Below are 27,449 nucleotides of genomic sequence, written 5' to 3'. Positions count from 1 at the left end.
AGAACTCAATCATTGTTATTTCATTTATTGTTTTTCTAAATTTATTAGCTAAAACTTCTATAATCAAAGCTATATTTCAAAAAATTGTGTTTGGAACTATTTCTTTGATGTTATGGAAAATAAATTTTGGGGGATTGGAACCAACTAAAGTATTTCTTTGGCACTTTTATGTCCTTTCTTTAGTGTTCCACTAACAACTATAGAAACACTTGTTTTCACAATGCTGTTAATATAATTTAGTGTTTGTTTCATTAATCAGGAAAGAATAAAGAGAAAGTTATGAAAATAAAGTACTCTCCTACCAGTAAATAAGACTTAGAAATCATACTCTTTTAAAGGCAAGATCTTTCAGATGTTATAGTATTTTTTATTAATGCTTTGGGGAAGCAAAATTTTTTTCCTAGTTAAATCAACACTGTAGTGGTCAATTTAACTACACACTAAGTACAGATGGCCCTTGGCAAAATCATGAAATAAAATACATCTTTGGACCTTTCACCTTTCTCTTGGAGCATTTCCATGGAGATGCTTTACCAAGATTCTTTTTGGTGTCCTCTGCCCTGAGCACCCCATCTTCCTGGGCTACTTAAAACTTTCTTGTTCTTCAAAGAAAGTAACGGATTCATGGCACGACCTAACCTTCAGAAAGGATTTAAAAGTTCTGTCTAAGACACATAATTTCTTAATCCAGTAAAATGTGGAATTACAGCTGAAACTGAGAATTTTAGGCACTGTTGGCATTTTTTCCTGTGTCTTAAATCACAGTGTTTTTGCCATCTATTCTGTTCCTGGGACCGTGCACGCAAAACCTATCTTGTTAGGTACCCTTGTATACTATGGCAGGCACCATTTGTATAATTAAAGGGTTGGGATCAATATCATAGAATCAATTCCATTAAACTAGAATTTAAAAGAGGTCATGACCATGTTAATATAGATAATTAATCACGTATGAATATAGACTATGTGCATAGATAGATTATATAAAATATGTTTTGAATTGTGTTTATTTTCTGCCATCAGTTATGATGCAGTGAGTTACAAATATAAACTTTTGCTGTACATCGAGAAAATGAAAAACACATTGATATAGATTTAACCCTATAGTTTATTCATTCTCCGTAACAAAGTTTTAAATTTAATTAAAAAAATGACAGGCTGTGTTTCTATAGATTGGCAATTATTACTGTCATTGTTTGAAAAAATAAATAACATCAAGCACTTATGCCCTGAAGTCTATGATTTTAAAGAATGATGAAATATGTTTCCTGCCTTCAGGAGATTTATAATCTATTGAGGAGATAGCTCTTCACTCTTTTGTTTAGCAAACATTTATTGAATGTGCATGTATGCAAATTGAAAGTTCTCTCTCTTAGAATTCATAGGCTAAGGAGGAGGTAAAACATAGTCATGAATATAATGAAACAGGTTTGTAAATGGTAAGCCAGCGAAATAGTAGTTCAAATAAATGTGAAGTTGCATAAGGTCAGTGTCAAATGAGTGAGGTTAATGATAGAGCTTTGGAGGGAGGCATAGTCATCTAGGTAGAGGGCAGTTGAGAAAAATTTCACTTAGGAGGTAAGACGTAAATTCTCCTTAAAAAAAAGAAAGAGAAAAAGAAGCGAAGTGTACCCTGTGGTGAGGAAACTCCAGAAGAGGGACTTGTGAACCTGTGGTTCCAGGCATTAGGATGTTATCCTTTGTCTATGCATCAATTAGCATTTTTCAGAAACTTTTTTTGAATCTTTGCCCAAGGATATGTTTATTGATTTGAGAGAAAGTGAGAGAAGACATTATTGGGAGAAAAAGAAACATTGATCAGTTGCCTCCCATATGTACCCTGAGTGGGGATCGAATCCACAACCTAGGAATGTGTCCTGATTGGGGATTGAACCTGCCACCTTTTGGTGTACAGCAGCACTCCTGGACATTTTTGGCACCAAGGACTGGTTTTGTGGAAGACAATTTTTCCATGGGCTTGGTGGGGGAGGATGGTTTCTAGATGATTAAAGCGCATCATATTTACTGTACATTTTATTTCTATTATTATTACATTGTAATGTATAATGAAATAATTATACAACCCACCATAATGCAGAATCAGTGGGAGACCTCTCACCTGTCAGAATGGCTATCATTAATAAATCAATCAATTGCTGCTGAAGATGTGGAGAAAAGGGAACTCTGTTGCCCTGTTGGTGGGAATGCAGACTGGTGCAGCCACTGTGGAAACCAGTATGGAATTTCCTCAAAAATGTAAAAATGGAACTGCCTTTTGACCCAGCAATTCTACTGCTGGGAATATACCCTAAGAATTCCAAATCACCAATTCAAAAGAACTGATGCACCCCAATGTTCCTTAGTGGCACTAGGTGCAATAGCCAAGTGCTGGAAACAGCCTAAAGGCCCATCAGTAAATGAGTGGATCAAAAATCTGTGATACACTTACACAGTGGAATACTATGCAGCCGAAAGAAAGAAGGAACTGCTACCTTTTGCAACAATGTGGAAGAAATAGGAGAATATCTTCCTAAGGGAAATAACCCAGTTGGTGAAAGACAAATGATCTTTCCTATAAGAGGAATATAATGAACACAATAAACTAATGAACAAAATAAATTAATGAGCAAACTAGAATTAGAGACATGGAAATATGGAACAGACTGACAGTAACAAGAGGGAAGAGTGGTGAGGGATAATGGTGGAAAGAAGGGGAGGAGACTAGTCAAAGAACATGTATGAATGACCGACAGACATGGACAACAGGGTAAGAATTGACTGTGGGGAGTGCAAGGTGGGATGGGCAGAGGAAGGGAATGGGGGAGAAATTGGGACTACTGTAATAGAATAAAAGTAAAAAGTGATAAAATATTAATAAAAAATAAGAGAAATCTCTGGAGTAGTTCTCATAACTTAAAAACTCTGGCCAGTGATCTATCTTTAGAAAGCCATCTCACTTCTCTGTGCAAGAGAAGATGTGTGTGCTCTGGGTTCATCTCCTTATAGAGCTGTGTGAACAGATATGAGTTAAGGGCATGTACTTTAATGTGGCTGATAATTTTAATCACACCTTGCAAAACGTTGTTAAGTTCAGGTAACATATTTTGGCTAGCCAAGATTTCACTATGGGTGATGCATAGACTCACATTCAGAAGTGACCTCTTTGACCTGAGTAGTAAAACCAGAAAGGTGTTCAGTCATGGCAGCCACTCCATCCATGCATACACTGACACAAAATGACCAGTTCAGGTTTCTGATACTTAATCATTCAAAAACTTGAATAGCTCTGCAGTTGTGATGTTGGTTGTCAACGAAAGTACACATAACATATCCCCATGCAAATCCTCCTGAAAAATATATTGCACAAAAACAAGCATTGTTGCCTTGTTGTCAGCACTGGTAGACTTGTCAACCTGGATTATACACCACAGTGGCTCATTAATCCTAACACTTGTGCCTCAATATCCTCTGCTGTTTCACCAATTCGTCTAGTCGGGTGCTGGCCGAAACAGGAACATGTGCCACCTTTTGAACTGCAGCCTCTCCTACAAGTTCACAACAAATGTCCTTAGCCGCAGGCAGGGTCAACTCCTCACCAATGGTAAAGGGCTTCTCAGCTTTAGCAACGCGGTTAGCCACTAAGAATGATGCTCTTGGTGCAGATACTTTTGAGGAAGTTGGGCCTTCAGTAATTGCTTCTGTTCTTCACGTTCACGTTTTTTTTCTTTTGAAAAACTTCAAAGGCTTGTCTTTTAATGCAGGGTACTTGGTTTCCATGTGGCGAAGCGGTTTTGAAGGTTTCATGGCTTCATTGGAGAGCTGAGCACCACATATGGTACAAAGTGGACTTAGAGAATGTGAATCACCTGTTAAAATGAACCTGTAATTTAAGTAAGACTCTTGGTCTTTTAAATGCAGCTTTCTTTTTTGTTGGCAGTCTTATAGTCTTCTGCTGTATCATCATTGGGTCTCTCCCCCTTTCCAACGAAGCTCTCCAGTGATGTTTATTTTTACTCATTTTGGCTAGGGTTAGCTTGTGGGCCTACTGAAACTGTGACGGAGACAAGTGCACAGTGTGTGAAAGAGGCATGACCAGAAGTGTTAATAAAATAATGGGTGGGCCATGCCCAGGCTAAAATAAGTGTCAGATTCTAACTTGAATCCTGCCATCAGATGCAGCTGTACAACTGAAGTACATCAAGTCACTTTCCACTATAAAGTCTGCCACCAGATGCAGCTTCATTGTCGCTTGCCACTCAGTGATGGAGTTCTGCTATGAGTCTGCAAACAATTGATTTATTATGGTCTCTGTGCAGTCAAACCTCTCTGCTAGTGATAATCTGTATTTGCAGCCGCTCCCCAGTGCTGGCATCACCACCTCAGCTTCACGTCAGATCATCAGGGATTAGATTCTCATAAGGAGTGTACAACCTAGGTCCCAGGATGTGTAGTTCACAGTAGGGTTCACGCTCCTATGAGAATCTATTGCTGCCCCTGATCAGACAGGTGGAGCTCAGGTGGTAATGTGAGAGATGGGGAGCAATCGTAAATACAGATGAAGCTTCCCTTGCTTGCCCATCACTCACCTCCTGCTGGGTGGCCTGGTTCCTAACAGGCCAAGGACCAGATGAGTGGCCGGGGGGTTGGGCCACTATACAGAATGAAGCTCCAACTGACAGAGCAACTTGGCCAGGGCAGCATTTTTCAGAAACTTTTAAAAATTTATATAAGTATGTAGAAATATAAAACTATTGAAAGAAAAAATGTAAGGATAATTATTGTAGTGTATTTTCCTATAGGTTGGAATTTTGAACATTGAAACTATTTGACTCATTTCATTGTGAAAATATATTCCTTGTCTGCATTGTGATAGACTTTTATGGTAAGTTGCTCCCCAAGTATTTGGATGTAAGACAGTGAGATTTCCTTATGAAAATTAAACTTTAAAGCCAACACATAATATTGAAAGATATGAAACATTGCCAAAGGGACCAAATGACCCCCAAACCTAAAACAGTTCATTAAGACCACTTTGAATACTAACATTGCTAAAGAAAGACTGTTCAGCTCGGAGGAATAGTCAGCAGCCAGGCGATCAGGGACAAAGGAAGGTAACTGGGACAAACGCAGATAGTGTCCATCAAGTCCAATGTAGGGAATTGGGTGCTCAGCTTGTCTAACACCTCTGATGACCTATCTAGATGTAGATGACATATCTTTACTTTGAGCTATCAAATATTTGAATTTTATAACTAGCCCATCTAGCTTTGGTACTGTGTTCACTAAAAGGACTTCTGTTTGCGATGTGGCTTTCCAACGTGACGGACTTGAGAGAAAATAAGACCTCAGCAGTCATGTACTATACATTAGTAAATTTTGGTAAATGAACAGAATTGTGTCTCTTAGGGTACAGGTTTAAAAGAAACACACCTTGACACATTCACTGAGGATTCTCGAGAGACAGATGACCTTTCTTTTTATTATTCACTTTACCTACATTCTCCAATAATTTTTTGTGGAGAAGGAATTGTAATATCACATGTAATAAATGTGTGATATTACTCTCAAAAGTCATGTGTGACTTTCAGGTACATCATTTATTACATGTGAGACAGTACTATAGCTGCCTACTGTAAATAAACAAAAAATGTGGGCTTGGGCAACAAATAAGTTAAATTAAAAAATTAACCATGAAAAACCTCCACAAGTGTTCAGAACCCTCAACTCCCATGAAACTTGTATGTACAGCTTATATGCTTGCCCTGTTCTGATCTGTTTACAGCGTTCTTTTTCACTGAACAGACTTCAAGCTGTCTAAGGCCAGGGACCATATTTTACTTCTTACCGACCTCATTGCACTTAAGCAGCGTACTATGAAATGAATGAAATTCAGAAACTACAGCAGTTGTTAAAAAAATACAGCCTTTCTGCTTCTGTGTATACTTTTTTACAGGAAGGAATTAATGTTAGAAGCAATGGGAAAAAACATTGTAAGGAGAAAGGCTTTAACAGAGAAACACGGAGGTGTGACAAACTATTTGGTTTGTGGCTATGGCCAGAGCAGTGAGGATGCTTGTTTAATTTGTGTTCTGTGAAAGAAGTATGTTTGATGTGAGTATGCTAGTTCACCTAATTAATTTAAAACAGAACTTAAAATCTCCTTAACCCAATTTAAAACTTAAAACATAACCGACCATCAGTCAACAGGAAATATACTTGCACATTTTTTCTTTGGAAGAATACTAACATTTCCTTCTGTCAGCATTGTATGCTTCTAATATAGTGATTATTTTGCCTACTTTAAAATTTCTGCTGGATTTAGATGATGTTGAGATACTTTGTTAAAAAAACCTCAGTATGTCAACATTGAATAATTTTGTGTATTTCTGTGTCCTGTAGTAAAAGTCATTATAGCCTTCAGACTAGATCTCACTAACCCATTTAATTCCCTTACTTTTCATATTCAATGCCCAAATCCCATCCCTTTTAACCAACAAGCATATCTGGAATCTATCTATTTCTGTCCATTTCTACTGAGATCTTTATCCCTGTTCAAAATCACAGGGGAAAAGGGGATGTACTCACATGAACAAGTATAAAGGACACATGGACAATAACTAAGGTGGGGAGTGGAAATGGGAGGGAGGTGGGGAGCACTGGGGGGGGCAGGGCTGGGAATATAAGACAGAAAACTGTACTTGAACAAGAATTAAATAAAAATAAAAATTATAGTAAAAAACCCAAAATTCTATAATTTGTCACTCTTTCTCCAATTTTGGTTTACTCAGTTGACTCCCCAGTGCAGCCAGGATAGTCTAAAGCTACAATATGGATCCACCAATATGGATCATATTGGTGAACTCTCATTCTCTTAAGGATAAATTTCAAACTCTTTGAATGGCTTCTGAGGCTTTGGGTTATTGCACTTTGGCTTACCTTTCTGTCCTGCTTACCCTTTATGGTGTAACCATGCCGTGTATATCATTCTTGAGTGTGACCTGCTCAGGATCTTCTCCATTTTAACAGTAACTACTTAGGGAGATCCTTTCTGTTCTCTAGATCAGGGTTGGATACCCTTTTATTGCTCTCATATCTCTTGTTTTTTTTTTCTGTCAAAATAAAACTTTCTTGTTTAATTACCTGTTTGCTTTTGTAATGACATATTTTTGTCCTCGTGGGTCTTCAGAACCTATACAGTATGTGACATGTAGACAGTGTTCAATATTTTATATGTGAATATAGAAGAGGTTGTGATGTAGTTGAGGAAAGTCTTAGTGAGAAGACAGGACTTCAAGAATGAGAATCAAAATTTTTTAAAATTTTTTTTTAAGATTTTATTTATTTATCTTTAGAGGGGAAGGAGAGAGGGAGAGAAATATCAATGTATGGTTGCCTTTTGTGCGTCCCCTGCTGGGAGTTGGCCTGCAGGGAACTGGCCTGCAACCCAGGCATGCGCCCTGACTGGGAATCGAACTGCGATCCTCTGGTTCGCAGGCCCGCGCTCAATCCACTGAGCTACACCAGCCAGGGCCGAGAATCAATTTTTATTTCAATAAGAGAATAAATACTACATAGGTAAGACATATTTCCCTGAATATGATTTTTCATTCAAGTGGGTCATTGTGTGCATTTAGGTAAAATACTGAACACTTTGTCTGAAGTTATGCAGTTAGAGGCAGTCATTTCTCTAAGGGGATGGTATGGATCAGGCTTTAAAGAAGCCTAATTTTCTTACTTTGTACAAATAAAAGTTATACAATTTTAGGGTATGATATCTTTCCCCCCAAATTTATTGAGATACAATTGACGTAACCGTGTGCGTGTTTGAGCCGTGCAACACATTGGTTTGCCACTCACCTATTTGATACGCTTTTGTATTGCAAAATGATTAGCACCATAGTACAGTTTCTAAGTATTTAGTAGAATATTGTCAGTTGTAACCACTATGCCGTGCACTGGATCCCCAGAGCTTTCCTCCCATAACTGGGTCTTTGTACTCCGTGACCAACATCGTCCCTTTCCCTCACCTCTCCAGCCCCTTAAAGAAGCCCAATACTTAGGACTCATTTGGACTAGTTTTCATGATAATACATATTATACTTATCAAATGTTGTGAGTGGGAGGAGAGAAATTGTACTGATTTGTTACGAGTCTGCGTTTATCTAAAAACATTTTCTGTATAGCACTTTAGCTGTTATTAAATTTAATTTAGTTTATTTCACAGGCATATAAATAGTGTTCATAGTATACAAATGAAGTGTTTATTAACTCAGATTATCCATAATGGGAAAGCTCTTTTAGGATAATATGTTGTACTTGTTCTAATTTGAAATTCAGAGGGATTGACTATAATATTAGTCCATTTTTGTTTTCTTTCTAAAACACAATTTTTGTCCCTTGGTAAAGAGAAAGTATTTTTATATATGATTTTAGAGGATATTGGTTCTATGTTATCAGGCTACTTATCACTCTTAAAACTTCCTGGCTCTACTATGCTACATAGATTTCATTCCTAAATTAACCATACACTTTTGGGATTTAATATTGCACATTGTCTTTTCCAGAAGATATTAAATAAACATATAAAAGGTATTTTGATTTGCAGCATGTTGATCTGGAGAATGTGAAAAAAAAGTTCCTGAGAAAGGTGAAATGCTTTTACCTACTTATCATTTTACTGTTATACACAATTATCAAAGATTGACAAAATAAAAAATTTTCAATTTTAGGGACTTTTCATTTTAACAGGTTGAATGACTGATCATAGACAAAGTTTGGAGGGAAGATTCCCTTTAAAAAAGTACAGTTTTTCTTGTTAAATCATTATACTAAAGCTTAGTCACGGATGGAGAAAACTGCCTAATAATTAAGAATTGCCATTTTATCATGGTATTTGCAACAGACACATTGATACTTAATTAAACAGAACATTACTTATTTTTAAAGACCTGAAAAAAATATAAAACTCTCCTGGCAATTGAAATCTTTGTAGTAGCAGAAGTGGGGAACCTGGGTGATGTGCATCATTCCGTGTCTGATGATGCAGAATTGCTCTCAGCAGTAAGCTTACTATTTTCAGAGAGCATTAGCAGCTTCAGCAAATAGGAAACACAACCGTGTCATCCTCCTTTAATACAGGGTGTTTGTAACTGCAAAGGGGAGCCGATAAACAGTACTCGTATATGAGATCTGATATCTTCATTACGGCTTAAAAAAATACCGGAAAAGATACTGATGGACAGATCTGTTGTCTGATGTTTTCTTCACTAGTCCTGAAGATGCTGAGACATAGAGATGGCTGTGATTATCTTTTGTAAGACAGGAAATGCAATCTTTAGGGGTTTCTGGAAATAGAAAGGTCATGCAGTCTGGAACCTGTGAACCTTTTCAGTCTCTAAGTCATCAGGTATGACCTCATCCATATAAAACTATTAGATTATAGAGTTAATGCTTTTTCTAGCCCTTAATCATTTGGAATATATTAACCTATATGATTGTTTATTATTAGATTTTCCTTAGGATATTTGAACAAGTAATGTTTAGAGTAATAGACACCAGCTAAACAATATGAACTTTGAAGCTGTGTATATGTATTTGAGTTTTTGTTTACTTTAGCTTTTATGGGGGAAAGTGGGGATTGAGGAAAATGATTCTTTGTTTGGGTTACAATCAGGGTTTGGGGCTTTATAGATTTTTCCAGATTAAGGCTGAATACTGTATCTCTTATTGGGAATGATAAAAATAGCATGCATTGTTCAAGCTGATATGGATACTTCATATCTACCTGCTTCTATATAGGGACATATTAAAACAATTTTATTTGGAATTTCCTGGTTAGAAATACATGTTGCCACCATTATAGTGTGCAACCACAGCAACACAAGTGTGATGAGTAAAGTCACGTTTGTTAGCATCTGAGCTATAAGCTGATTTCCTGAAATTCCTATTTCAGTATCTGAACTGTCTTAAAAGGCATTGGTTTTAATAATTTCTCAGGTCTGTTGAAATAATGATGCTCTTTGTCCTCTTAATGTAGATATCTGCTAATGCATTGCTTACAGGTGAAAGCAGATGATAAGTCTATTTTTTTAAAAGAAAGCTTGTGACATTTAAGCTTGTTTAAGGTTTTTGACCCAGAGATATTCTGCATTTGCTTACTTTCATTTTCAAGGTGAAAGTTCTTGACCACATTTGGCATATTAACTACAAAGAGTAGAGAAGCATCACAGCAAATAACTTGGATTTATATATCCATTTTAGCCTGAAACACTCTTATTTTAAACTATTTTTACCTATTGAGTTATAATAAAATTAACTTTGGTCTGTGGTAGATAGCATATTCTGAGAATTACATGCTTGAGTAATTACAAATTGTGCCTGGGTTTGACATTCAGATTATGAAACAAATATATTTTATTTTTTGGTATTATACATATTTCTGCCTCAGTTTTAGAGGACTTGGTGGCTACTTCACTAGGCATTCCATATTAAATGAGCAAAAAAGATAAAATGTTGCAGCATTTCTCAACAGAAAGATAGTGTTGTGTTTGTGATTTTGAGGCATGATTAGGATTTAATGTTTCTTTAGGGTAAAGTGATTTAGTATTAAAAATGAAAATATTTGTCAAAAGACTGAAGTGGAAGTCCAAAACAGTGATTTAATTCAATTCTCCTTTTTAATTAAAACCACATTGAAAAATTATACCTACTGATATTGGCTATAATTTATATGTTATTCAGGCTTTAGCCAGCTTATATTCTTATTAGTAGGGAAGATTGCCATATTTTAAGCTTGATTAGTTTTGGAATGATTTGAATATACCTTTTAGTTGCTACAAAACCCGTTTAATCTGTTAGAATTTATTTTCAGTATTTGGATGTATTAGTCACTGAGTACATTCTGTTTCTTGGCATTGCTTTGGGATTCCTCTAAGTATTGGCTTCACAACATTCTGCTCTTTTCACTGTATTTATGACCTTTCCAAAGAGCCAAATCATAAAGATTTTTTGGTTACTTTCCTTTAATGGTACTCAAATAAGGATATCTCAAAAGTTTCATAAGATGAAAAAATTTACTTTCTTAGAGTTATTCTTTTACAAGTAGGAGAGATTTTTCTCTGTTGCTATGTCAAAATAAATTAAAAAGTAAATATTGGTTAGAATGTCACAGACATTTAAGTGAACCATTTTGCCTGTCCAGGAAGACGATCTTGACCTTTTGAATAGTGAAACTCATTTAAAATCTGCCTAGTAACAATATGTCACCTTCTTTTTATAATGGTTGTCTTTGTACCACTTTATATGTGCATTTCATTATATATCATAATGGTTTCTAAAGATAAGCTGTCTTGATCACTATTTGAGGAACTGTTCAATTCAGTACTCGTTATGTGCAAGCTGGTCATTTGCACATTACTGTCTTGGTTGTTGTAGGGAATACAGAAAAGAAAAAGTTGTTTCCTGCTACCAAGATAATGAGAGAATGTACATGAGCTATGTCTACATTTTGAATTGACCTTTCAATGGTTGTATGATACAATCAGTTTTAATTTATAAACTGATGATCCTATAATGAGTTATTCATAACTCTTTTTTTCTCATGCAAATGCATTGGTATTAGAGAAATAAAAGGTTGAGTCAAACTATATAATCAAGCATTCAATAATTTTGAAAACTGTATTAAGTTCTTTTATAATAAATAATTTGTTTCACTAGGGCATTATAAATTGAATCAATAAAATGACCTTGTATATTTTACAAGCCATAGTTGTTCATTTATTTTGAGAGTGAAGGTCAGTCTAGCTCACTTGCAGGTGGCAGAAACAGGGGCCCCAAGAGTTAGCTCAGAACAGGAATGTGACCAATCCAGTCTAATTCCAGGCCGTGCCTAGGTAATTATGTATTATGAAAGGGAGTTTTGACTTCATAGGGATTAAACTTTTAGACATAAAGAGTAGCAAGTTTCAGAGTGTTTGTTGCCAACAAAGTCATTTACGAAGTCCTTTGTACAAAATGGGGTGGAGGAGATAAGGTTCACCACAGGCTCTGAGAAAGGGAACTGGGAGGAGCTAGTATGGAAGTGGGCCATAGCCAGCTGGCTGTTGGACGTCCAGGGACTGCTCTCTGCTCTCTCATACTGGTATGCTTGGTGGGAAGTGTCAGGGGGTAGGTAGAGCACATGCAAAACCCTGGTTTCTCCAGGACCTCAAACTGGGGCATGCTACAGAATAGTGCCTCCAAAACGCCCGTTTTCTTGTATTAGAGCAATAAGAAATTGATTTGCACATTCTTCTAGCTTGTACAGTCTGGTGGTTAAGCATCCAGACTGCCACATTCATGTGTTCAAATCTTAGCTATACCACTTACCAGCGGTGTGACCCTGGGCAGGTTACTTAACCTTGCTGGGAATCAGTTTCTTTATTTGTTAATGTAGGGTAGTAATGGCAACTACCTCGAAGAATTCTTGTGAAGACCAGGTGAGTTAATGTGTATTGTATAAAAGCACGTAGAAGAATAGCAAGCACATCACTGCCAACATTAACAATTGACAGATATTATTATACACATTCAAAGACATAGGATGTCCTATTGGCAAGTGTTGGTAATGGTAGTCATGAAGTTTAGTTTTGTTCCCTCTCTCTCATTCTCCTTATCAAATAAAAATTGAGTCACCAAATAAAGATGATTGTTAAAAAAAGGTAAGCAAAGAAAACATGCTACCTTTGATTGAACTCTAACATCTACTGACTATAGTAATTGTAATGATGAAGAATTTTGTGTTTAAAGTTTTTTGCATCTGCTTATTAGGCTGATTTAAACTTCTATAGCATTCTGTATGTAGATCCTTTGATTTTTTTTAATGTTATACCAAGTATATTCATGACCAAAAAATGTTTGGACTTCTGGGAAAATTTAATAGCAATGTTGGGTCATTTTTTAGTTATAATTGAAGGATAAAATTAAGGAGTAAAGTCAAAGTTTAAAGAAAATAATAGAAACAAGTTCTATAGCTTAGATTTTATGATGTGAGTTATTTTTTAAATCATAAAAAAATTCAGGATAAAAACTGCACTGATGGCCTGGCTGATGTGGCTCAGTGGATTGAGTGCTGGCTTTGAACTGAAAGGTCACAGATTCAATTTCTAGTCAGGGTACATGCCTGGGTTATGGGCCATGTCCCAGGTACGGGCATGTGAGAGGTAACCTGATGTTTCTCTCCCTCTCTTTATCCCTACATTTCCCTCTCTCTAAAAGTAAATAAAATCTTCAGAAATAAATAAATAAAAACTTTACTGAAAGTTAAATGCACTTTGCTTTAGTAATTATATTTTAATGGATATTTTTATTATAAATGAAATACTAATATGTAATATGTTAAAAAGACAGTACTGTATATGAATAGAACATTTCAAGTTTCTATTTGATAAAGAATAATATTTTTAATCACTGATTATTAATATAAAAACATCTATTTGCTTAAAAATTGTCATGTGTCTAAGTACAAGTGAATAATTTGGTACTAGGATGAAATCTAAATGATTCAGTGTTACATTTTGTGACATCTTTGCACTTTAGTTATCTTCTCTTGAGCAGTTTTCTTAATGTACAGCTATTTCCCCCAAACTGGCGCAGTACCAAACAAACCTGAGCATAATTCAATTTGTTAAAATGAACAATCATACAAAACCCTACAGTGTTTTGGTCACAGTACTGGGCAAGGATATCAACACCCATGGATTACTTCCTTCTGAAGGTCATAGCTAGTGAGTCATATACTCTAATTGCCTGTAACTATTACACAGTGAGGAAAGTAGTGAGTGCCACAGAGATTCAAAAGAGAGGTGAAAATAGCAAAAGTATTCTTCTGTGAGTACAATGGGCAGGATATTCCAAGCTGAGTAGGGGAGAGGAGAGGAGAGGCAGGCTAGATGGGATATTTGGGAAGTAAGAAAAAGGTAGCCTCTGAGGTAGATCTTGAAGACTGACCAAGACAGGGGAAAGGTCATTTCAGGCAAAGGAGACAACGTGAGCAAAGGTAGGGAGGCAGAAAGCAAGTAATACACTTGAGTGGTAGGGAATAGTACATCTTGGCCATAACCTAGTGGGGTAAATTAGGTAATTATCAGAGGAAAGGTTTGTTGGGACCAGATAGAGTTGAGTCTTGTGTGTTACATTATGATTTCTAAACTAAGAGCATGTCTGTGCTGATCTACTTATTCTTGGGAGAGAATAAAATAAAAAACAAAAGAGCAGTACCTATATTTTACAGTCATTTTCATAGCTCTAACCCTCCTGAGACTTTGGAAATGAAAATTAAATTCCTGAGTAGATTATTAGTAGTTAGTAGACAAAGTAGGGGGTAGAAGCAAAATGAAGGATTTTAATAAAATTCTCTATCAAAATTGCATTTGAGAGCATTTCTCAGTCTATGTGCAACCACTCAGAAGTCCTAGATTTCAGATCCTAAGAGACCTCCTGCTTGTCCCTGATGTAAACTCTATTTTATTGTCAGTAATCTGATTTAGCTTTGGCTTTATTTTTGACATTTCCTAGACCAAGGACAATCTAAAGGGATCATTTTAATACAATGGATATGCATGTCACTATGGTGCATATTTGAATAATAAGGACTTTGTCTTAGGGAAAATTGAAAATAGAACTTGCTATTTATAATAATGGAAGTCACAGGGATATTTTCATTTAGAAGTGATAAAGTAAACCGTCATTGCTAATGCTTTTAATATGACCTTTAAATCTACTCCATACACCAGAAGCATTCCAGTATTGCCTGAGGCTAGTTCAAAAGCTGGGTAATATCCAAGAACAGATTTCCTTTAGATGTAACAGCTGGGATGTGACTTTTGTTATCAGGCCTAGGAAGATGACATTTGTACATAGGAATTGTACAAAAATTGAAATAGATGCTCTCATTTAGTACATTGTCCGTATAAAATATGTCAGAAGTAAAACTGATGTGAGTAAAAATGAAATCAGACATACTTGTTCTTCTTACTCTATATTTAGAGCAATAGCAGACCCAGAGAATTGAGACTCTGTTTCTTCCTAATAGATGTCTGTAATATTAGGAAACCCCATTTTCTAGAAGTTCTCGTGAGGTTGCTTTTATTAACCCTTGTGGCATCACACCACTTGGGAAAGAGCTGTGCATATGGTAGAGAGCAAACAAATTTTCAGTTCTTGTTTAAAATCATAGACCTGTGTCTGCAAGAAACCTTGGAAATCATTGGGCTTTGTGGGTTGCTTTAATACTTTTAAATATTTAAACATTTTCCTCAAAACGATAAAAGACTTTAATGAAGTGATCCTTTCCTCATTTAAGCCTTTTTAAAAATGATAATATAGGAATATAGATAAGAATAAGTTAAAAAGAGAATTGACTATTTCTTTATCAAGGTTCTCTTTCTAAAGGGCAATACAGCCTGGTTTCAATGAAGTGCTTTGCACAGTGTGCTGTGTATAAATGTATACCATCTATTCCTATGATTTCTTTCAAATCTCATTCAATCTGCTAAGAATTTGACTCTATTGTGCAGCCTGGAGGGACGCAGTGCAGTATAGTAGTTAAGAGCTAGAGATCTAGAGTTGGACTCATTTGGATCCCATATTTTTCACTTACTGGCAATGTCTGTTTTAGGAATTGCCAGTAAAGATCAATGTCTGTTGATCTCTCTTTCCTCAGTACTGTCACCTGTAAAATGGGGAAACTAATATGCTAATTTCTAGAATTATGATAAAGCTACAAAAGATATAAAACAAATCCATTACTTGAAGGAACTTACATTATCATATATGTAAAGTATTATATACAAGGTCTGTCCAGAAGGTATCCAGCCATGTAATATAAAAAATAGAGACATTTATTGAAAAAGATACAAGACACAAGAAACATTGTACATAGCACAATGATGCCCCAGTCTCCTTCCAAGTAGGCACCTTGGGACCCCACACAGTTCTCCCGGTGTCTCTTCCACTGTTCAAATCACTCTGCAAAATCCTTTGTTGGAATTGCCTTCAGCTGCCCCATCATATTTTCCTGAGTCTCATCAACAGTCTAAAATTTCTTCCCTCTCAAAAGTGATTTTAGTTTTGGGAACAGCTAGAAATCTCAGTGTGCCAAATCTGGGCTGTAGCAAGGCTCAGTCACCTGGGTGATTTGATGTTTTGCCAAAAACTCTGCATGAGACATGATGCACAAGAGGGCGTGTTGTCATGATGAAGCTGCCAATCACCAGTTGCACATAGCTGCGATCTTCTGAATCTGAATAGTTTCCATGGAGGAATGTTCAAGCTTAACACAAAATGTGATGTGGATTTGTCGCTCCACTTGCTCAATCATTTTGAATGTGATGACCATATAGTACACAAACTCACTCAACAGTATCTAACACCCCCACTGACTAGTACAGTGAAGTCATCATTGTTCGTACATGTGCATTCCAGCCCATTCTCCTTGGCTGTCACATTACATCGATGTCACACAAACTATTCTTGTTCTATTAACAAAGTTGGACTTTCGAGACAGACCTTGTACATATATATATACACACACATATTACCCATGTTTAGTACATATATATACACACACACTCACACACATTATACTTTAATTATATATATATATATATATATATATAGTATACTACAAAAGAAACTAAGTAGCTTGCTTAAGATCAAAATTGTCAACAAAGGAAAGGATAACATGGGGTTGAAACCTGGAAGTCTAGTTCTTCCACAACCAAAGATCATGGCACTTCCTCATTTTAATGATAATTCTTTTTTATTTAAAAAAGATTTTTAAAAGTTTTATTTAAAAATTAAATTTTAATTTTAAAGCTTATTTTTATTTTAAAAGTTTATTACTTTTAATTTTTTATTGTTGTTCAAGTACAGTTGTCTCCATTTTTTCCCCCACTATTCCCCACCCCGCCCATCTCTTCCTCCCATCCTCGAACCTACCCCCTTTGGCTTTGTCCATGAGCCCTATATACATGTTCATTCATTTGCCCTTTCCCCTTCTTTCCCTGTTATTTCCCTCCTCCATCCCCTCTGGTCACTGTCAGTGTGTTCTTTATATTTATGTCTCTGGTTGTATTTTTCTCCCTTGTTTGTTTTGTTGATTAGGTTCCACTTATAGGTGAGATCATATAGTATTTGTCTTTCACTGTCTGGCTTATTTCACTTAGCATAATGTTCTTCAGTTCTATCCATGCTGTCACAAAAGGTAGGAGTTCCTTCTTTCTTTCTGCTGCCGTAGTATTCCATTGTATAAATGTATCATAATTTTACTGATGGGCATTTAGGTTGCTTCTAGAATGTGGCTATTGTAAATTATGATCCTATTTGAACATTGGGATGCATAGGTCCTTTTGAATTGGTGTTTTAGGATTCTTAAGGTATAATCCCAGCAGTGAAATTGCCAGGCCAAAAGGCAGTTTTGTTTTGTTTTTTTTGAGGAAACTCTACTGTTTTCCACAGTGGCTGCACCAGTCAGTCTGCATTCCCACAAACTGTGCACTAGGGTTTCCTTTTCTCCACAGCTTCACCAGCACTTGTTGTTTGTTGATTTGTTTATGGTGGCCATTTCTGACTGGCGTAAAGTGGTATCTCATTGTGGTTTTCTGATGGCTAGTGATGCTGAGCATTCTTTCATATGTCTCTGGACCCTCTATATGCCTTCCTGGGAGAAGTGTCTGTTCAGTTCCTTTGCACATTTATTAATTGGGTTGTTTGTTTTCCCAGAGTGGAACTGAGTGAGTTCTTTATATATTTTGGAGATCAAACCCTTGTCTGAGTTATCATTGGCAAATATATTTTCCCATACGGTTAGTTCTTTCTCCATCTTACTGCTGTTTTCTTTAGCCATGCAGAAGCTTTTTACTTTAATAAAATCCTATTTGTTTGTTCTTTCATTTATGTCCCTTGCTGTAGGGGACATATCAGTGAAAATGTTACTGCATGAAATATGTGAGATTTTCCCACCTATGTTCTCCTCTAGGATTTTAATGGTGTCACAGCTTATATTTAAATCTTTTATCCACCTTGAATTTATTTGTGTGTATAGTGTAAGTTGGTGCTCAAGTTTCATTTTTTTTGCATGTAGCTGTCCAGTTCTCCCAGCACAATTATTGAAGAGACTATTTTTACTCCATTTTATGCTTCTGCTCCCTTTGTGAAATATTAATTGACCATGGAAACATTGGTTTATTCTGGACTCTCTATTCTGTTCCATTGATCTATGTGTCTGTTCTTATGCCAGTACCAGACTATTTTGATTACCATAGCCTTGTAATATAGTTTGATATCAGGTATTTTGATCACTCCAACTTTGTTCTTCTTTCTCAAGATTGCTGTGACTATTTAGGGTCATTCTGGTTCTATATAAATTTTTTATGTTGTTTTTTTCACTTTTTAAAATATTTTATTGATTATGCCATTACAGTTGTCGCATTCCCCCCTTTATTCCCCTCTATCCTGCACACCCCCTCCCCCACCATTCCCCCTTTAATTTATGTCCATGTGTCACAAGTTCTTTAGATTCTATATTTCCCATACTATTCTTCCCCTGTCTGTTTTCTACCTACTGTCTATGTTACTTATCCTCTGTACCATCTCCCCCCTTCTCCTCCTCCCACTCCCCTGTTGCTAACCCTCCTTGTCATCTCCATTTCTATGGTTCCACTCCTGATCTAGCTGTCCTCTTAGTTTGCTTTTGTTTTAGGTGTGGTTGTTAATAAGTGTGAGTTTGCTGTCCCTTTGCTGTTCATATTTTTTTATCTTTTTTTCTTAGATAAGTCCCTTTAACATTTCATGTAATAAGGGCTTGGTGATGACGAACTCCTTGAATTTGACCTTCTCTGAGAAGCACTTTATCTGCCCTTCCATTCTAAATGAAAGCTTTGCTGGATAGAGCAATCTTGGATGTAGGTCTTTGGATTTCATGACTTGGAATACTTCTTTCCAGCCCCTTCTTGCCTGTAAGGTCTCTTTTGAGAAATCAGCTGACAGTCCAATGGGAACTCCTTTGTAGGTGACTGTCCCCTTATCTCTTGGGTCTTCTAGGATTCTCTCCTTCATTTGAATCTTGGCTAATGTAATTATGATGTGCCTTGGTGTGTTCCTTCTTGGGTCCAACTTCTTTGGGACTCTCTGAGCTTCCTGGATTTCCTGGAAATCTATTTCCTTTGCCAGATTGGGGAAGTTCTCCTTTATTATTTGTTCAAATAAGTTTCCCACTTGTTGCTCTTCCCCTTCCCCTTTTGGTACCCCTATAATTCAGATGTTAGAATGTTTAAAGATGTCCTAATGGTTCCTAAACCTCTCCTCATTTTTTTTTTTGAATTCTCGTTTCTTCATTCTTTTCTGTTTGGTTGTTTCTTTCTTCCTTCTGGTCCACTCCATTAATGTGAGTCCCAGTTTCCTTTCCATCACTATTGGTTCCCTGTCCATTTAGCTTCATTTCCCTTAGTATAGCCTTCATTTGTTCCTCTAATTTGTGACTAAAATCAACCAGTTCTCTGAACATACTGATCACCAGTATTTTGAACTGTGCGTCTTTGTTGCTTAGAAGTATTGGCTCTGGGGCTTTGAGCTGTTCTTCTGCTTGAGTGATAATGTTTTGGTCTGTTCACACCTGTTACATATGAGGGGCGAAGCCTTAGGTGTTCACCAGGGCGGGGTGACCCAGTTGCTGGGTTGTGATTCCGTATGTGGGGGTGAGGTCAGAGAGGGGCAATGGCACTTGTTCCATGCTCTCTCTCAGATTGTGGTCCCCTCTACTGCTTCTTGCAAGCAAATTGGGCCCTTCTGGTGCTGGTTCCCAGATATGTGGGCCTGTGCACCCTCCAGGACCCTGTGGGTCTCTCCAACAAATTCTCTGTGAGCCTGGAAGCCTCTCCCAGCACCTCAACCCCCGAAAGTTTTTGCAATTGGTGCCTTTAGGCTTTAATTCCTGGCTCTGGGGCCCTGGTTGGTGTGGTCTGTCTCACTGCTTGTTTTTTTTTTTTTTTGCCTGATTTATCTGCACGTGAATGTGTGACTGCGGTCAGCAAGCCGCCTTGTGCCCTCACTGGGTCCACCCATTGCCACCCCACACCTGGGATCTGCCAACCACCACCTGCACACCTGAGTTGGTCTGGCCACTATTTCCTGCACAACCCCCCTTCGCCAGCTGCTGACTCCCCCACTCTTACCAGTCTAGATGAATGGTTCATTGTTGCCAGACTTCCATACAGTTCAATTTTCTGTCTGTTTTAGTTGTGTGTTTGTTACTAAAATTTTGTTGTCTTTCAACTTGGTTGCATGAGGAGGCACAGTGTTTCCACCTACGCCTCCATCTTGGCTGGAAGGCCCCATATAAATTTTTGAAATGTTGTTTTTTCTATTCTGTGAAATATGTTATTGGTATTTTAACAGGGATTACATTGAACCTATAAATTGTTTTGGGTAATATGGACATTTTGATGATGTTAATTCTTCCAATCCATAAGCACAGTATATGCTTCCATTTATTTGTGTTTTCCTTAATTTTTTTTCTTCAGTGTCCTGTAGTTTTCTCAGGCGGGTCTCTTGTAGGCGGCATATATGTGGGTCATGTTCTTTTTATGTATTCAGCTACCCTGTGTCTTTTTTTAAAGATTTTATTTATTTATCTTTAGAGGGGAAGGGAAGGAGAGAGTGCCACGTCCAATGCTAACCAGGTCGGCTGACACAGTCACGGCTTGGGGATGCCACGTCCACTCTCACCTGAGGACCCTTAGATGAGCTGCGGCCAGACCGCGGCAAGAGAGGAAGAGAAATATCAATGTATGGTTGCCTCTCATGTGTCCCTTGCTGGGAACTGGCCTGCAACCCAGGCACGTGCCCTGACTGAGAATCGAACTGCGATCATGTGGTTCGCAGGCCTACGCTCGATCTACTGAGCTACACCAGCCAGGACCTACCCTCTGTCTTTTGATTGGCGCATTTAATGCATTAACTTTTAAAGTTATTATTGATAGGTACTTATTCATTGTCCCCCTTTGTACCTCTGTTCACCTCTCTCTCACTCTTTTTCTTCCCCTTCATCATCACAGATGATGACACTTCTAAGCAAAACTTCTACCATAAAAGATACAGGCCTATGTGTTTTTTTGTTTTTTATTTGACACCAAAAGCAGAGGTAACAAAAGGAAAAATAAACAAGTGGGACTAGCTCAAATTAAAAAGCCTCTGAATAGCAAAGGAAACCATTAACAAAATGAAAAGGCAACCTGCTGATTAGAAGAACCTATTTACAAATAACACATCTGTTAATGGGCTGATATCCAAAATGTATAAAGAACTCATATCAGTCAATAGAGAAAAATGAGCAGAAGATGCAAACAGATGATTTTTTTCCAAAGAGAGATATGGAAGGCCACCAGGTACATGAAAAGATGCTCAGCGTCACTGACTATCTAAACTAGGCAAATCAAAACCACAGTGAGATGTCATTTCACACTTGTTAGAGTGACTATTGTCAAAAAGACAAGAAATGAGTGTTAGTGAGTATGTGGAGGAAAAAGAACCCTTGTGTAATGTTGGTGGGAATGTAAGTTGGTGCAGCCACTATGGAAAATAGTATGGAGAATACTCAAAAATCTAAAATTGAACTACCATATGATCTAGCAATTTCATATCTGGGTATTTGTCCAAAGGAAACAAAAGCACTAACTCGAAAAGATATATGTACCCCTGTGTTTGTTACATCATTGTTTACAATAGCCAAGGTATGAGAACAACCTACATGTATATTGACAAATGGGTAAAGAAACTGTTATATATATATAAAAACTGTTATATATATATAAACTGTTTATATATATATATAAAACTCAACCATAGCAGGATGACAGATAAGGGGTAGGGGAGGTGAGGGTGAGGAGGGATTGAACTCATGGATGGAGAGGGACAACATTACATGGACAAAATGGACAACCATCTGGTGATTGCTGGGGGTAAGGGTGAATAAGGGGACTAAATAGTAATGGGAATATACAATAAAAAAATACAAGAAAAAATAAATTCCGCCCCCCTCCAAAGAAAAAGAATGAAATCTTTATTTATAACAACATGAATGTAACTTGAGGGTATTATGGTCAATGAAATAATTCAGATAAAGAAAGACAAATACCATATGTTCTCACTTATATGTAGAATCTAAAAAAAGAAAGAATAAAACTAAAAAGTTCAAGCTCATAGGTATAGAGAACAGAGGGGTGGTTGCCCGAGGCAGGGTTAGAAGTGGGCAAAGGGATAAAGGAAATCAAAAGGTACAAACTTCCAGACATGGAGGTGTAATACACAGCATGGTGATTATAGTTAATAACACTGTGTTACATACTTGAAAGTTGTTTAAGAGAGTAGATCTTAAAAGTTCTCATCACAAGAAAACAAAGTTCGGTAACTATGTATGGTGGCAGATGTTAACTAGACTTATTGTGATGATCAGTTTGCAATATATATGGATATCAGATTATTATGTTGTAAACCCAAACCTAATATAAGTGTTGTATGTTAGTTATATCTCAATTTAAAAAGCAGCCAAAATAAATAGTAAAAATAAATCTCCTGGGAGCAAAGAGCATGATAGTAAATGAAAATGTGGCAAGTTCTAACAATATGAAAGAGATAAGATACTGCACCCAGTAAACAAAAAGAGGGTGCTATTATACAATAACATTGAGAGAACAAATAAGAGTTTTTGGAAATTAAAAATATGATAGCAAAAGTGAAAACCTAAAGGGAAAGTCTGAAAGGTAAAGATGAGGTAATCTAGAAAGCTGACAGAAAAATAGAATATAGAACAGAATGAATGAGAATGTTAGAAAACACAGGTCCAAGAGCCAAGATAGCAATTCTAGAAAGAGAGAACAGGGAAAAAGAAAAGAAATAATTTCAAATAAATTTTAAATATTATGAGAATAGAGGACATGTATCACAAGGTTTAAAGGGCACACCAAAAGCCCAGCACAATAAAAAAAACAGCCTCCCATGAAGGCACATCATCATGCCATTTCAGGAGACTGAGATTAAACACATCCCAAAAGTTTTCAGAAAGAAAATAAACAAAATTCTATCAAAATTGATAAAAGTAGGAGACACAAATTACCAATATTAGGAATTAAAGAGGGATTATTATTACAAATACTTCAGACATTTTAAAGTTAATAAGGGAATACTAGGAAAAACTCTATGTGCATACATTTGTCAATTTGAAGAAATGGATCAATTCCTTGAAAATAACATACTACCAAATATCAGAATGAAATTGATAAACTAAGTAGTCATTTAACATTTAAACAAATTGAATTAAAATGAGAAGCACTTTTAAATTAAATTTATTGGGGTGACATTGATTAATGAGATTCTATAGGTTTCAAGTGTACATTTGTATACTACATGATATGCAGACTGCATTGCGTGCCAACCACCAGAGACAAATCATCTTCCATCAACATGTATTTGGCCCCCTTTATCCTTTACTATCTTAGCTATTTCTGACTGGAAAGTAGAAATATATGGCTGAGATACTTTTACTAGAGAATTCTACAAAAAAGAATTTAAGGAAGAGATAACACCAATTCTATAAAATCCTTTCCAGAATATAGAGTGGAAGGAATACTTTTCAACTCATTTTATGAAACCAGAATTACCATGCTACCAAAATCACACAAAAGCAGTACACAAAAAGAAAATGTACAGACCAATATCCCTCATAAGCATAGATGCAGACATCTTCCACATAATATTAATGAATTGAGCCCATACATTTATAAAGATAATAATATATCATCACCAACGGGCCTCATTCTGAAAGTATAAGCCTGGATTAATATCTTCAAACCAATCAAAGTAACAATAACAAACTAAGAAAAAGCACATGATAATTGTAGAAAAGCATTTGACACAGTTCTACATAAATTCTAGGGAAAAAAAAAAGCCTCTTAGAAAACTAGGAATAGAAGGAAAATTCTTCAACTTTAAAGGGCATCTCCCCAAACCTACAGTTAAATGTGATGCTTAATGATGAGAGACTGAATGAAAACTCTCCCAATAAAATGAAGATCAAGGCAAAGACGTGAACTTTCACCACTTCTATTCAACATTGTACTGGAAGACCTAGCATGTGCTATAAGCAAGAAAAGGAAAGCAAACCAAACAGATTAAAAATGAAAAAATAAGACTTCACAGCCCTGGCTGGTGTAGCTCAGTGGATTGAGCTCGGGCCTGCGAACCAGACGATCACGGTTCGATTCCCAGTCAGGGCACATGCCTGGGTTGCAGGCCAATTTCCGGCAGGGGCCAGTTCCCAGCAGGGGATGCATGAGAAGCAACCATACATTGATGTTTCTCTTCCTCTCTCCTTGCCTTCCCCTCTAAAGATAAATAAATAAAATATTTAAAAAAAAAGACTTCACAGACATGATTGTTTATGTAGAAATGCCAAAGAATCTAACAAACCGATAAACAGAACTCATAAAACCAATTATTTAGCAAGGTTTCTGGATACAAGGTCAGCACAGAGATATAAACATATGAAAGAATGGGTTAAAAGGAGAGAGCACAAAAGGTATCTTGGGGTGACAGAACTCTTCTGTGTCGATGTGGTAGTGCTTACAGAATACTTGTATGTGATAAAGCTCATAGAACTGTGCACCAATTAAAAACGTAATTGTAGGAGGCCATTACATCATTAGATTTATAAGATGTACTATAATAAGAATAAATGCAAAAAAATGATGTCCATAGGTTACAAAAGAATTTTAAAAAATACAGTATGTCGGCAGTTTCATCAAAAACCAGAATTACCATATGATTCAACAGTTCCACCTATGGGTGCACATCCAAAATAATTGAAAACAGGATCTCAGTTATTTGTACACCTATGTTCATTGCATCATTATTCACAATGGCCAAGAGGTGGAATCAATCTAATATCTATTAGTAGATAACTGGGAAAACAGAATATGGCATATACATTTAATGGAATGTTATATAGCTTTAAACAAGAGGGAAATTCTGTCACATGCTGGAAACTTGAGGACGTTTTCAAGATGAAATAATGTAATCACAAAAAGACAAATGTTATATGATTTCACTTATATGACATACCTAGAATAGTCAAATTTACAGAAACAGAAGGTACAATGGGGGTTGCCAGGAGGTGGAGGAAGTTATTTAATGGGTGCTGGGTTTCACTTTTGCAAGATGAAAAAATTTTAGAGCTCTGTGGCACAACAATGTGCATATAGTTAGCACTTCTGTACACTTAAAAATAATTTAGATGATAAATTTTATGTTGTGTGCCTAGGAAGCATAAAATTGGAACTTCTCATTGAAAGGAACGGGAAAAGCTAGTGCCAACAAAACAGAATTAGAAACACATTTTGAGGCATACTTTTTTCATAGATAATCTATTATACTACTAAACTGATTTGAAAGCATATTCATAACAAGTGGCAAAGAACTTTAAAGGTTGCTACCTGGGAAAGAACTGACACTATTATTATTTCTCTTCTGCATAGATATGTAATACTTATAATTAGGTAACAATTATGGGATCCTAAGTCCAATAACGGTTGATGAGTCATAAAGACATATATTTCTAGTCACTTACTAAATGCTATTATTATGAATTGAAATTGAGTCTTAGTTAGTTTACTTGTTTGATGAGGCCATCAATGACTTTGATGAAAGTAAAGAGCAGATTTTATTTTATTATAAATGCCTTTAGTCTGATCTCTTTTGAGTCCTCAGAAGAATGTCATTAAATCGGACAGTGTCACCTCATTGCTTCTGATTTTAAATGTAATTCAATATTTTCCTTCTTTAGGGTACTTTTGTTTTCTTTCTCTATGTTCCTTGAATTTTAAGATAATTAGAAAATGTAAGATCATAAATTTTATATTTTTTATTTTTGTTCTTTATTAGATCTCCCACATTTTTAAAGATTTTATTTATTTATCTTCTAGAGAGGAAGGGAAGGAGAGAAATATCAATGTATGGTTGCCTCTTGTGAGTCCCCTGCTGGGAACTGGCCTGCAACCCAGGCATGTGCCCTGACTGGGAATGGAACCACGATCTGGGAATTGAACTGTGATCGTGTGGTTCGCAGGCCTGCGCTCAATCCACTGAACTACACCAGCCAGGGCAGATCTCCCACATTTTGACATTTCTATAATTAGGAAAGTCACTTTGTTTAAAGCTGATATTAAATGTAATAGAAGTAAATTTTTTTGTATATTGTATGCCTAAGATTTCTACCCCTTTATTAATGATATGGTAAAATATATCACTAATAAACAATGACTATGGTTAAAGAAAAAAATCACTGACCTTTACTTTTAAAATTATTTCTTTTCACTGCTTTTTAAAAAATTTTATTTATTTATCTTTAGAGGGGAAGGGAAGGAGAGAAGGAGAGAAATATCAATGTATGGTTGCCTCTCATGAGTCCCCTGCTGGGAACTGGCCTGCAACCCAGGCATGTGCCCTGACTGGGAATGGAACCGCGATTGTGTGGTTCGTAGTTCACTGCTTTTCCTATCATTGAAGTTCACCTTCTGATTCCTCAGTATTTATCTTATTCCTTAGTATGATTTTAGTTATCTAAAAATATTTAGAAATTTCCTTGTTTATTTAATCCGTAAAATCTTACAAATATTATTTTATTAGTTCCTGGCTTGGTTTGTTGGTTTTCTAATATTAGGAAGCTTTTTTTTTTATTTTGAGTTTGCAAATTATTGATTATTCAAATCCAATTCACCTATTAATCATTAAAATATAGACACTAAGGGGGTATTTCAGTTTAAATAATTGACATAATTGACTACTGTGTATGTAGGCCAACTCGGAGCTGTCCTGATTTATGATGAGAAGGCTGAATACTTGTGCAGTACTGTAATTTTGTAGATTTTTACAAAGTTGTGAACAATATGTCTTTATTAATGATGAAAAAGGTAACAATTGCTAGTTTATTATAAAATATATGAAGAACACATAGACAAACCCAGACGGGCTGTGTTCCAGGCTGGGAGGCAGGGATAGGTGGGGTGGGGGTGGGGCATGGTGGGGTGAAAGTGGAGACAAATATACTTGAATAATAATAAAAAATAAAATAAATAATTAAAATGTATATGTATACCTTTATTCCCTTCCTATATTTGATACTAATGTTTCCTACAAGTCTATAACATATAGGAAAGATAGCTGGATTTGGGATGTCAGAAAGGGAAAAGGGCATTGATATATGGAAGGATAATAACTGTTATCTTACGCCAAAGCACAAATAGGTACTTGAATAGAGACCAAACTGATTATTATACTGAAGTAGAAATAGTTTAATATAAAATGTTCAAGTATTGTCCAACTAGAAAGGACCTTAGAGGTCATGGAGTTGATTTTTCAAC

The 27,449-nt window shown here is 36.3% G+C and overlaps 1 protein-coding gene across 7 annotated transcripts in view; it reads left to right on the top strand.

The window, feature by feature from the left end:
- The window catches only part of SLC4A10 (solute carrier family 4 member 10), a 262,715-nt gene that overhangs the window by 66,341 nt on the left and 168,925 nt on the right, over nucleotides 1-27,449 (top strand). For 6 of the 7 annotated variants that reach the window (XM_037044585.1, XM_037044584.1, XM_037044590.1 and 3 more), the window contains exon 1: nucleotides 9,099-9,406. The exons of the other annotated variant lie outside the window; for it this stretch is intronic. In XM_037044585.1, the coding sequence (XP_036900480.1) occupies nucleotides 9,326-9,406 (81 nt within the window). In that variant the 5' untranslated portion in view covers nucleotides 9,099-9,325. Of the gene's footprint in view, nucleotides 1-9,098; nucleotides 9,407-27,449 lie in introns of those variants that run through there. 7 annotated transcript variants of the gene reach the window in all.

This window comes from Sturnira hondurensis, unplaced genomic scaffold, assembly GCF_014824575.4.
Source record: "Sturnira hondurensis isolate 20B ecotype Veracruz unplaced genomic scaffold, ASM1482457v3 Scaffold0004136, whole genome shotgun sequence".
Classification (NCBI taxonomy): Eukaryota; Metazoa; Chordata; class Mammalia; order Chiroptera; family Phyllostomidae; genus Sturnira; species Sturnira hondurensis.
Note: the sequence above shows the minus strand (reverse complement) of the source record. Positions and strands in the feature narration are given on the sequence as shown.